At 35.5% G+C, this 13,667-nt stretch overlaps 1 protein-coding gene across 1 annotated transcript; it reads right to left on the reverse strand.

The window, feature by feature from the left end:
* Window positions 1-1,687: 1,687 nt before the first annotated feature.
* LOC127081511 (uncharacterized) lies at window positions 1,688-2,377 on the reverse strand. The gene has a single exon (XM_051021763.1). The coding sequence runs from the start codon at window positions 2,375-2,377 to the stop codon at window positions 1,688-1,690; it is 690 nt and encodes a 229-aa protein (XP_050877720.1).
* Window positions 2,378-13,667: the final 11,290 nt, after the last annotated feature.

A 13,667-nucleotide genomic window follows, 5' to 3' on the forward strand; every position in this document is an offset into this window, starting at 1 on the left:
GTAACCGAAAAGAATCTCATTATGGAAAGGAAGTATTTAAAGAAAGGAATAATAAGGCAGACAAAATGGTTTTAGAAAGAAACAATAGAAGTATTGACATTAATTATTCTTCAATGACCAAGATTTTGTCATCACTCCAACGGTCTTTGACAATGACTATATAAAGGACGGTTTACTTCTCTAGAGAGACACACCTGAGACACACAGAAATATCTTCCATTCTCTATCTTTTTCACGAGCTGCTACTCTTATGTGAAAAGCTTTTTGCTCTCATATTTTCTGTAATACTTGCTTGTTGTTAGAAGCACTTTACATTACAATTTACTTTTGCTTAAATTATTTCCTCAAGTGACTCTGCGCAGTCTGAATACTTGAGAGGGCTAAGAGATTATTCTCTTAGACGATTGGTTGTGTAATCTTTCAAGATTAGTGGATTAAGTCCTTTTTGAAGGCGAAATCACCTTGGCCGGGTGGACTGGAGTAGCCTTGATTTTCAAGCGAACCAGTATAAAATTCTGTGTGTTTTGATTTCTGAAAAAGTTCATTTATTTCCAAAACAATTCAAACCCCCTTTCTTGTTTTTCTCAACCTTTAGTGGATACTTATTCTTGATAGTAACCTTATTCAGTTGTCTGTAATCCACACACAACCTTATAGTACATTTTTTCTTCTTAACTAACAAGACAGGTGCACCCCACAGTGACACACTCGGACGAATAAACCTCTTATCAAGCAAATCCTCTAGTTGACTCTTCCAATCTTTCAACTCAGATGGTGAAATACGATACGGGCCCATCGATATCGGACTAGTACCAAGAATCAAATCAATCATGAACTCAACTTCATGTTCAGACAGAAAATCGCTAACCTCATCAGAAAACACTTCAGGAAAATCACGAACAACTGGAAATTCACCCATTGTTCCATTTTCACTAAGCTTCAAACTTGCCACCAACATAAACACTTCAGCACCATCTCGCACAGATTCATTCACTTATTGAGTAGACAAGAATAAATTACCTTCCTTCTCTGGCTCAAGAAAAAGAATAGCTTTCGCAAAACAATTGATATAGACATGGTTGGCCCTCAACCAGTCCATTCCCAAAATAACATCAAGTTGACTCAATGGAAGACACACTAAATCAACTTTAAAATCTTTATCACAAATATTCAACGGACATTTCAAACAAACAGATGAAGTAGTCACTGAACCCATAGCCGGAGTATCAATAACCATGCTTCCATGCATAATAGATAATTCAAGATTCAATCTCTTAGCACAATCCAAAGAAATAAAAGAATGCGTCGCACCGGTATCAATAATAGAAATCAAAGGCATATTATTAATAAAGCACATACCTCGAATCAATCTCTCCTCAGCAGAAGTATCAGCACCGGACAATGCAAACACATTCCCTTTGGCTTGCTCCTTCTTCGTCTTATTGCACTTGGTACTAATGTGCCCTTGCTCACCACAGTTGTAGCAAGTCACATTCGAACCAACTATGTAATCAAAAGATTTGTGACCTTGCTTGCCACACTTGAAACAAGTCACATCGCCCTTAGGACACTCGGGAGCACGATGTCCCTTAACACCACATCTGAAGCACTTGACAGGAGTGTGAGATCCTCCCCCACTCGGCTTCTTTCTATCACCAGCTTTCTTCTTACCATCATACGACTTCCCTCAGAATTTCCCTTTTCCTTTCTTATCATGCAAGGACTTGTAATGAGCAACACTCTCACGGTTATCCTCATCATAGATCCTACTCTTGTTAACCAACTCAGAAAATATCATAATCTTTTGGTAACTCATTTCCTTCTTGATATCAGGTCCCAAGTCATTCACAAACTTAAGACACTTGGATCTCTCAACATTAGCAGTATTGTAATGGGGACAAAATTTGATCAAATCCTCAAACTTTGCAGCATACTCAGTTACGGTACCATTACCTTGCTTCAACTCAAGGAATTCAATTCCCTTCTTTCCACGAATATCTTTTGGAAAATACTTCTCCAAAAAAGCATCACGCAAAAGTGCCCAAGTCACTTCAATACCATCCTCATCAAATCTCTGAACAGTGTTGCGCCACCAATCCTCAACTTCTTTCTCAAGCATATGAGTGCCAAACTGCACCTTTTGCGCATCTGAACAGTTCATAACTCGAAATAGTTTCTCAATCGCCTTCAACCACGCTTGAGCTTTGTCAGGTTCATGAGCTCCTTCAAAAGTTAGCGGATTGTTCCTCTGAAACTTCCGCAAAGCATGAAACTCATCAACATCACGCTCCCGATCACCAACATTCATTTGCGAAATGGCACCAACCAACAGGGTCAATGCCACTGCAAGCGCATCATCATTCCTTCCAGCAACCATCTTCCTTCCACACCCACCAAACAACCATAACAACAAGGATTGTTAAACAAACCGTATCGATTGTGTCATACACATAAATCAGATACAATGGAATCAAACAAATTCATAACCTGGCCGAATGACCGACCGTGCTCTGATACCACTAATGTAACACCCCCAAACTTCTAATACTCAAATACAACATACAATTGCATAATCAGAGTAAATTAAAGCATGCATACATGAGGGTATCATATTTACTTTTGACAGAAACAACACATGCCATGGTCATATACAAGTAACACAAATTATAAATAAAAACCAAATAACCAACATGCAAACTCACACAACAGAATAACATCTCTCTTCATAAATGGTAAATAATGATGATTCCCATAAATCATCTACCATAAAATACCATTTTGGGCTCTAAGGCCACTCAACATCAAAACCAACATATCCAAATAACAAGATAAAAGAGAGCACAACAATATCTCTCAACCTCAAAACAAATACAAATAATCCCATAAACCCAAGTGTTACATGACCAGAGCACTATAGACTACCTAGTCAAAACATAACAAGAACTAGCCTCCGAATCTAATCCTTGTGGGAAGCACCACTATCTCCGGTACCTGAGTGATGTCACGATAGAACATCATTCCAACAGAAGGGTGAGAATTCAAATCATTATAGAAAAATATAATAATATGAAATGTATAACAAACATACATATATTATTAGAATTCGTCATGCTTCATACAAACATGCATCATATCATCTTATTAAAGAATCACATGTTTATCATCATACGACATGGCTCAATAATCCACAAGTATTCATTTATAAATACTAAACGATGTACAAAATTCATATTTCACAACATATCGATTTCATGTACATATTATCATCCATCATCATTTACAAAACATCATCAAATATGTATACAACTTTCACATGATTCCATAATATATACAAGTCACCATTTCATCACATATATCACAAATATGCACACATATCACATCAACAACACATCACTAATTCATATCAAATGGATCACCTAAAATCCACGTATATGCATATCTACCAAAATCATATCCACAAAATCATATTACATAATCACACAAACAACAATTCACACCGACACGTGCGACTCAATGTGTGACTCAATGCGATATGCATGTGGATCCCATCCGTTATCATTTCCATCTTGCCGAGCGTCTCTCAAATAGACTAGATAACCACCTTTAAAGTTCGATTGGCCTTAAGCTTTGAAACCCCATTCGGTGTTAGGTTTGGGACAAGCAAATAATCTACACGAGATTACCCAACATTGTCTCTTTCATAGACTCATGCTAGTGTAAGTGTGCAACAACAACATGACTCATGGAATTAAGACGTCTGCAACCCCTTAATCATACATAAGCATACCACATCCAACATTTTCACAACATACACCTTACATGACTTCAATCCCAAACAATAGATTAAATAGCATTCACCATCTCATCACAACACATTAATATAAAGCAAACAAGCCAATTCATCTTATTCATCAAATTCACCAATTCACATCATCACATAAATAACTTCAAGTATTATGTTTCTTCACAAAATCCATCTAAAACCATCCAATACATGCCAAACAATAGAAAACATGCCATTCACATTCACCACACATAAAACATACATCCATATTAAGATTCTTTTGATAAAATATTAATCTACTATTATCAAAATGAATATCATATTATAGATAATATTCTTAGCTTCGTAACAGTCCAAACGGCACCTTAAACGGAGTCACGGTTCAAAAGTTATTGAATTTACAAGTTTTTCAAAATGCTATCAAAACCAGAAAATTTGTTGTTGCGAAAATGCTGTCAAAAACCAGAAAATTTGCTCTTGCAAAAATGCTATCAAAAAATTAGAAAATTTGTTGTTGCGAAAATGCTGTTGTCCAACACGAATTTTCATCATAAAACCACATTAATCCATCATTTTCATGAAATAAATAGTTCTAAAACCTATATATATATATATATATATATATATATATATATATATATATATATATATATACATATATATATATATAATATACATATATATATATATATATATATATATATATATATATATATATATATATATATATATATATATATATATATATATATCATATAGCAACTATTAGGATCATAGAAACAAGATCCTAAGCTCCACTAATTTCCACCAAAATTGCAAATCAACCATTTTCAAGTGAAACTCAAACATGCAATTATACACCAAATCATGTTCTATACACATACCCATTAGTGGAATTCAATATAGAAACATCAAAGCATAACATAAACATCAATTTCATGGATTAAAACATAAACACATGTTAGGGTTTCTCAAAAATCAAAATCCCCAAATTCTAAGTTCATGATATCTAACCCACATATATTACATACATTATGTTTACCCATAACCAGTTGAAATCTCACCCTTACCTTAGTATAGATAAAATCTCTAGGTTCTTCTTCTTCTAGTTTCCTCTTTTCCTCTTTCTCTTCTACTCTCTCTTCTTCTCTTGTTTTACGAAACTAACTCTAATCTCTAAAACCCTTACTATCTTTTTAACTCATAATGAGCTTAATCCACTTATCCACCCATTCTAATTAATTAGACCCATTACTAGACAATTGCTATTTCTACTCATAAAATTCAATTATTCAAATAACACATATATTCAAATAATTCAAATAATCACCAGGACACATATTTAATTAATTATCACACCAAATAATGATTAATTAAAATAAACACCTAATAAATAAATACGGAAATTGAATCGGGGTGTTACAACCATTATCATACCCTAATTTTGTCCCATTAGATATTATTCTTTCATTTTTCTTAATTCATTTACATTTTGGCATTCATTTAATTTTTTATAAAGTCTAGGTCAAATTAAAGGTTACAGTCAAGTTGATCATTTTCATTCATTGCATTACATTTTGTAATTTGGTCACTTCAAAGTCATTTTAAATAAACTTAAAAAAGGTCTATCTTCATTCATATTTATATAGCATTGTCCATTGCTTTTGTTTTGCATTATCATTCCACTTAAACTTTTCATTAATATATTTATGTCATTGTTCAAGTTAACAAAAGCTAAAGTTTTTCCCATAGGGTCGAGCTTTAATGAGTCTAGCTACCAACATAAAATGAAGCGTTGCTTGAGAGGCAACCCACGGGTTTTTAGTTTCTTTTAAGGTTTTTAGTTATTTAGTTAATGAATAAATGTCTTTGATCAATCAAAGTGAAAAGCATGATAAGCATACTTCTCATCTGACAAACAATCTAAGAGAAACATGCAAACAGGGGGATTGGTGAACATCGTCATCTCCCTAGAAGGGCTGATTGTCGTCAGAGGAAAAGAAGAGGGAATCTGACCCTTGGAATGCTGACGGGTAGGTTGTCAACTAGGTTGACGCCCGACAACGTGTATAGAACATGTTTTCCAGGTTCAATGTGTCGTTCAACCACCCTTTCCAAATTTAATAATTTTTTAATCCCATATAATCAAATTCTGACTCTCCTCTCTCTTTCCTTTATCAAAACTCACCCCCTCCACCTTTTTCTCTCACTTTCTCTTTCAACAAATTCAACTTCTTCAAAACTCTATTTCCTAAAACTCCATTAAAATACCATTCCCAAACCTCCATTTTCACCCCAACCCCAAACACCACTTCCTAAAAATACTAACCCCTCATTCAAAATGAACCTTTATCCATTTCCCATAAATACCCAAATTAGAGTTCATCATTTTTCACCTCAAAACAAAAAAAGCTTCTTTGTTAGAATGCCTCCCAGATTCCAAAGCATTGACTATATGAATGTTCATTTCAAAGACGACGAGCAGAGGAAATGGTTTGAAGTCCTCTCTCAATGTGAAATTCTTTCGGCAAGGTATGCTGACAACAAATGCCTTAGAACCTTAGGGCTTTATGATTCTGTACACTGGATGTTTTACCAATTAGGGTGTAGTCATTTTGTTACCCTTAGGCACTGAACTTATGAGAGACTCACCTTCGTGTTTCTCAATTCATTTGATTACGGTTATCTTAGGTGGCTTAACGAAGGTTGGTGCATGATTGTCTTTAGGATGTTTAACATATAGTATAGGCTAAATCATGATGAAATAAGTGAGTTGTTACACTTTCCGATTGGTCGTAACCTTGACTACAATATCCCTTCTAAGGGACCTTGGAACCTTGAGTTCTTCCTTTTCTGGAAGTGATTAACGAGTTAATTAGCGACAAACATGGAAGGGAAGAAATTTTCATGTATTCATAACCCGACAATCCGCTACTTTCCAAAGGTCCTGACCCATACCATTTTTGGCCTAGGAAACAACTCAGAGAATGTAAATTCCATAGAGTTATTCTTCGTTGACTTTGTTTTTCGGCCTCGCCACATTCATACAACGACATTTATCAAACTCAAAATTCAGAACAAGTATTACCTCATGATTAGAAACCAGGTAGTCTTGAGTATTGTACTGCCTAATCGGGCACAAAATGATGTCAAAGGTGTGAGGAACTAGTTGTTTCCTTTGGATGCTCCGATAGGTATTGATGCTCTCCCCGCTCCTATTGCACGGGCTACTGATGCACCGGAGGGGGGGGGGTGATATTTATGAGGAGATCGACTAGAGAGAGAGGCTCACTCCTACCCACTCTGAGCCTCACCTCACCCCTCCCATGAGAGACACCCCTCGCCTCCACCTCAGCCGCACCATATACCACCACCCATTCCCCTATATATGTCTACTTCTTCTATTGCAGGTTACCACCACCATCACTACTACAACATTGACTATGAGCTCAACGTACTTTTCCATGAGGTTGCTGACCTCAAAGCTGAGCAACAAATGATGCTTGATAGAGAATCTCTGAGAGAGATGCGTAACAACCACACTCACATGATGGTATAATATATTGTCATATCCTAATTTTGACTATGAATAATTGAATCAATATATACATCATAACGTTTGCATCATATGCATATCATATCATGCATTTCATGCCGCATAATGTCCAAAATGTCAATCCGAATGATTTTTTTTATTTACAGACATACCTGTCGAACTGATTCTCAAATGTACGTAAAATTAACAGGCAAAAAGTTTTAAAATCGAGCTTGCAAATGTCAATTTTATTAATATATGATTCGCGTAGTTTAACTAGTTATGCTCATTTTAATTTTTTGACTATTTTTTCGGTTGCATTTTGATCAGCCTAAGCCTTTTAACGAGTCATTTTTTATTTAAAGAATTTTATCAAAACCTATATGTTTCTGAGAAGTATATTTCGCACTGATAATTTTAGTACATTCATTTTAATTTTTTGAACACTTTTACACCAACTTGTATTCATTTTGAATCCTTTTATTTTTCTTTTTTTAATCAAAATATTCATAAAAAATAAATATAACTAATTACATTTTTATTTTTATTTTATCTTACTTATCTAAAAACATTTGATTTTTATTTCATTTAGATTTTAAAACTCATTTTTAACACTCTAAGATATCATTGTCATTTGGTAAATATTAGAAAACCATAAACCCATGCTATAAATACTAAGAGGAATAGGAAAAAAAAATAGATGGGAGGGAGAAACAAGGTTTCTTTTTTCTTTCTAAGTGAGTTTCATCTTCACAAACAGTAACATTTTTTCTATGTGAGTTTCAGCTTCACAAACAGTAACATCCCTCCTTTTATTCTTATGATATAACTTCTCAACTCCATGCATAATAAACCTCACCTTACTCTCTTATTATCTTCATTCATTAACATCTCAAACTTTCAAAACTCACCATAAAAGAACTCATTTTCTCTTCAAAAATACGTACTCCCATATCTCTCATTTTTTCCCAACAAAATAGAAACAATGAAGAGAAAGATCGATATTCTCTATTGTGAAGATAAATCCATGAATTTGAGATTCACTTCTCACACAGTACTCTCATACAACCACATTTTCCTTTTTCCAACAATTAAGACACACAATTCATAAACCACATGTTCACCATTCTAACATCCTTCAATAATATAACACATATTACTTTACCTCTTCCAAATAAAGATTCATTATTCATCTCTTTCATATCTATCTTCTACACCATACAAGCTTCTCACTACAGAATCAGAAACTTCATCCACACCATATGTTTAGATTTTTATTTTTCGATTACTTCAAAATATTGTAAAATATTGTGACACTATTGTAATAATAATAATAATATACGTGGTTGTTGTTTGATTCATTATTGCATTGCGATTTCAGAGTTAAAATTCAATATAACTTTTGAAAATCGTTTGGACGCATAGATTTTGTTGACCGACTTCTTATAGAGTAGGTCCTACATGAATCCTCTTTAAGTTAGTTAAGCGTCAATTTCAGTTGCTTTTGATTTCGGTTGGATTCCAGTCCCGTGACTTACTCTTGAGCCTTCTTACAATGAACACTGACCAACATCAAGTCCGTTTTCAGAATATCAAACTATTTTCAAATCATTTATCATTTACACGAATCAAACCTCTATCAAACATCGAGTAATTTTTTTAAATCAAAAGCAATATTAAAATCTTTTTCTTAACAAACGCGAAAGAAGATGACTGTTGGAGTCTAACGTTCCAGTGGAATCCTCGAATGACCGGTCATGAGGCACACGTCTTGGGATAACCATTCATTCTTTCTTTCGCTCCTAAAATACTTAATAGACTTGGACTAAAAATGACCGTTGGAATCTAGCATTCCAGTGTAACCCTTGAACAATTGATTCCAAGGCACACGTCTTGTTCTTATCAAGCGTTAGTTATCTATTAAACAATTTTTCTTAAAACCCTTGAATGAAAAACGACCGTTGGAATCTAGTGTTTTGGTGGAACCTCGAATGATTGATCCTGAGGCTTATGTCTCGTTCTCATCAAACATTCGTCATTTACCTAAAACACATTCAACCAATCAAACTCTTTTTTTCTCGCCGCCGTGCGATCCACAAAAACCTTTGCACAAATGAAAGGTATTTTGTCTCGATACAATGCTAGACAATGCTTCGTCCACAATCGTGTGAGTTGAGATAAGTGACGTTTTTCCCGTGAATGTTGATTTGTAAATCCATTCAATGGGATGCAAACATCTGCTTTTTACCTGTTTTGGGTAAGTAATATTTTTCATCGATTGACACAAAATAACTTTTGCCAAAATCGACCAACAAATAAACATTTTTTTACCCAGAATTATGTATGCTTTGAGTTCTCTATTGCACCCGGAGATACGTAGGAGCAAGACACACAATCTTGTCAGGCACATTAATAAAAAAAATATTTTGCGACCCTTTTTTTTCGCTTTGTATTTTTAATAACTCGAAGAAAACAAATAACATAAGTTAACATTCAAATCGCAAGTTAAACTAAAAGGTTTCCGTTAAGTACAACGGACGTGAGGGGTGTTAATACCTTTCCCTTACGTAATCGACTCCCAAACCCAAATATGATTGCGATGACCATGTTAATTTTCAAAAGGTTTTATCGATATTCTCCTATTCCTTCATTGGAATAAATAAAATTCGGTGGGGACTCTGTTCGAACATTTTTTCCCGCAAGCGTGCGATGCGCTTCGCGAATGATCATATTTTTCGAGGTACGACAGATGCCGACTCCGCTGGGGATGTGCTCCAAGCAAGAGAGTGTTAATCCTAGTTTCGTTAACTTTGTAATGAATGTTTACTTGTTTTATTTGTTTTGTTTATCTTTGCTTTGTTCATTGCATATGTTTGCTTATTTGCTTTCTTTTATGCTTTGACTTTTTCATTATATGTTTATCATCTTTGTTTATTTGGGGGCTCTTGGAATGATATCATGAGTAAAGCTCTACACCCGAGCTTTTGAAAAAGAAGAGAGAACATATAATTTAAAATTGGAAGTTGTATAGTGTTAGTCCCCAAGGGCCTCTCCTTGTGTGCCTAGCATGAAGATTCGCCTTAGAGTAGATTTTTTTCGTAGATATCGTTAGAAGGGCCCATGACTCTAGGAACCCTCTTAGAACCAGCTTCTGCTTTAGCCGTTACATAATGTTACTCTCCAAGGGTCACTCCTTGCGCGCCTAACATGAAAACCCCGCTCAAAATAGACCTTTTCGTCACTCTTGTCATTAAGTGGCCAATCTGGTGTGTGACATTAATAAAATTAGAGTCCATGACTCAAGGAACCTTATCCAAAACCTAGAAACTATCATGTGAGTGGTCTATGGGTATAAAATCTAGAACAATCCGCTATAGAAGCTCACCTAAATAGGTTGCTATGTGATACTCATGTTATCCCAAGTCCTAACTACTTGTATTGCATTTTCTTTACATATCAAAACACCAAAAAAAATATCATGCATATGCATTCATCAGCATGCATTACATATCATTTTCCAAAATACCAAAAATAATCATTTTTCCTTTGTCTGTAACTAGCTAGTTGATTTCCTGTTACCCATATTGAACCAGTGGTGGCTGTTGAAGGACGATAGAACATTTGAAGCAAGATCAAGTGGAGATAATAGGAAAGATAGACAACTTAAAAAGCCAAGTAGGTCGAACGTTGGAACCCATGGTAGCTATGTTAAATCGTGAACATGTTGTTGTGGAGAATGTTGGCCCCCACCAGGCTTTACTGTGATGACTAATCTGATGTACGATCTTCTCCCTGAATATCCTCCTCAACAAGTTCCTGTTCAACCTTAGTCAACCTCAGTTGGTACATATCCCGATATCTAATTAGGTCCCCATGGTGCATAAGAACCCCATTGTTCATAATGATGAAGGGAATCCTCACTTTACAAGGAACATGCCAAATTCTCAAGGTGCCCACCTGATAACAAGTATGGAGCATTCTCAAGCTGCTGAAGCTGCACAGATAGGCCATGATCTTGAGAAATGATTGAAGTCTTTGGAAGGCTTTAGTGCATTGAAACTTGATGACATGTGCTTAGTTCCAGACCTGGTTATACCCCCAAAATTCAAAGTACCCAACTTCGAGAAGGACAAAGGGGATAGTTGTCCAAGACACCATTTGGTGATGTTTTACCAAAAAATAAACTCTCATACTCAAGATGATAAACTAAGGATTCATTGTTTTCAAGACAGTTTTAGTGGGGCAACATTGAGTTTGTACATGAAACTAGAAATAAGCCACATCTAGTCTTGGGAAGATTTAGCCAACGCATTTTCGAAGCAGTGCAATTACAACTTGGACATGGCTCCAGATCGAAGGCAGCTGCAGAGCTTATCTCAAAAGTGAAACGAATCCTTCAGAGGATATGGATAAAAGTGGAGAGAATTGGCATCCCAATTGCAACCACCACTATTAGATAAAGAGTTGGTTGACATGTTCATGGATTCCTTGTAGAGCTCATACTTCGAAAGAATGGTAGACATCGTATCATCAAACTTCTCAGACCTGGTGAAAGTTGGAGAACACATCGAGAGCGGCCTCAAAAATGGAAGAATCCAAGGTGCCTTGAGTAGCCAGACTAGTGAGACAAAACCCCTTAGTAACTCCCAAGAGGAATAAGAGTATGTAATCAATTCAATCATGTAAGATGTCAAGTATTCTCATGGTGCACCGTCAAAACCTTATGGTCCTTCATCTTTTCAACGGTCATCAGTTCCAGCACCTCACTATTCTTATGGGAAACATCAATGCCTAAAGCATCATACCAGTAACCATTGATCGCTCCTCATTCAACTCAGGAGGCTCAAGGTTGAGGATATCAGAATAAACATTAAAGCCAACATATGCCTCGCAACAATCTGGAAAGAAGGAATATTCCTCTTGATTCAATTCCTATGTCATACAATTAACTTATGCAACTTGTGATTCAAAGCTTGTCGGTGGATCCCAAACCTCTGAAGTCATTGCCACAACCATACCCACCAGGGTATGATCCTTATGTGCAATGTTGGTATCATGTTGACTCAATAGGACACTCAATTGAAGACTGCAATGCTTTCAAAGCCAAAGTGTAACAGTTTATTGATAACAAGTGCATATCTTTTCAATAAGGAAACCTGGTGGTGAATGTCAACCTCTCACCCTGATAAGTGCGAAGACCTCAAGGGGCACCTCCTAAAGATTATGGGTCAAGTACGAAGTTATCCTCAATGCTGAAGGTCATGAGGCATTGTTATCATTTGCATTTTGTATTTTATTTGTCTGTTTAATTCTACTTGTTTGTAAATGTTGTTGTGTTTAATGGTAAAATTAATGAAGTGATCATGCATTTTGAATCGATCCATTCATACTCACTCTTGCTATTCATCTTTTTTTTTTTGCAAAAGAGGAAAAAAACAAAAACAAAATATACTCTTCTCTCATTCATTTATCAAACTTTTCTTCAAGAAAATATTGGAAGGAAGATGATGAAAACCAGATACCCAAATTTAATGTGGTATGCTTTCAAGTAGAACTTTGACGATGATGTAGGGAATTGTTTCAAACCCCCAAACACTAAAGAGATAAGGAGTTAATCCCTAGTTAACCACTTTGAGCCTAGAAGTTGATGTTTCTTTTGGCATCAAAAACCCTTCATGTTAACCAGGGCCAGGGTAGTGTGTTCAGTTAATTTCACTATGCATTCAATCTTCAAGAGAATCAGTCCATCTGTACACCTTCCAACAAGAGGTCAACCACATGTTACTCTTCACGCACATCTTGAAGTTTCAAAGAATTCGTGAAAAGAAAAAGTATTATATTGGTTATTCCTCACCAACCTATAACATGGAAGTCACAATATTTCAAAAAAACAAGAGAAAAACCTGCTAAGTTGAACACCATAAAAGACGACTTAGGCAAAAATCAGGGCATCCCGATGGACTTAAAAGCTTCAAAGAAGTCGGTCCAGAAAAAATTAGGGCTAAAAGTAAATCAAAAAAGGAGGTAATCAAAATACTCAACAAAAACAAAGAGAAACAAAATAAGGTGATTGCCAATTCAAGGAAATATCATATTAAATCCTCATCTTCAGCCTTACACCTTCGAGCCCTCATGGTAGTTGAATGCGTATGTCAAAATTAACCGAGCGTAGGAACTAGAGATCATCAAGAAGAATGGGTGGGTAAAATTTAAATTTTGAGCCTTATATCCTTTTGTTTCAAAAACTATGATCCAAGACACGTTACAACCCCTTAAAAGACCTAATTGAGGTTGGGTTTATTCTGAAAGCATGCTATAGTAAGGTTGCGTTAACCTGACTCAAAAAGA

This window comes from Lathyrus oleraceus, chromosome 5 (assembly GCF_024323335.1).
Source record: "Lathyrus oleraceus cultivar Zhongwan6 chromosome 5, CAAS_Psat_ZW6_1.0, whole genome shotgun sequence".
Lineage (NCBI taxonomy): Eukaryota > Viridiplantae > Streptophyta > Magnoliopsida > Fabales > Fabaceae > Lathyrus > Lathyrus oleraceus.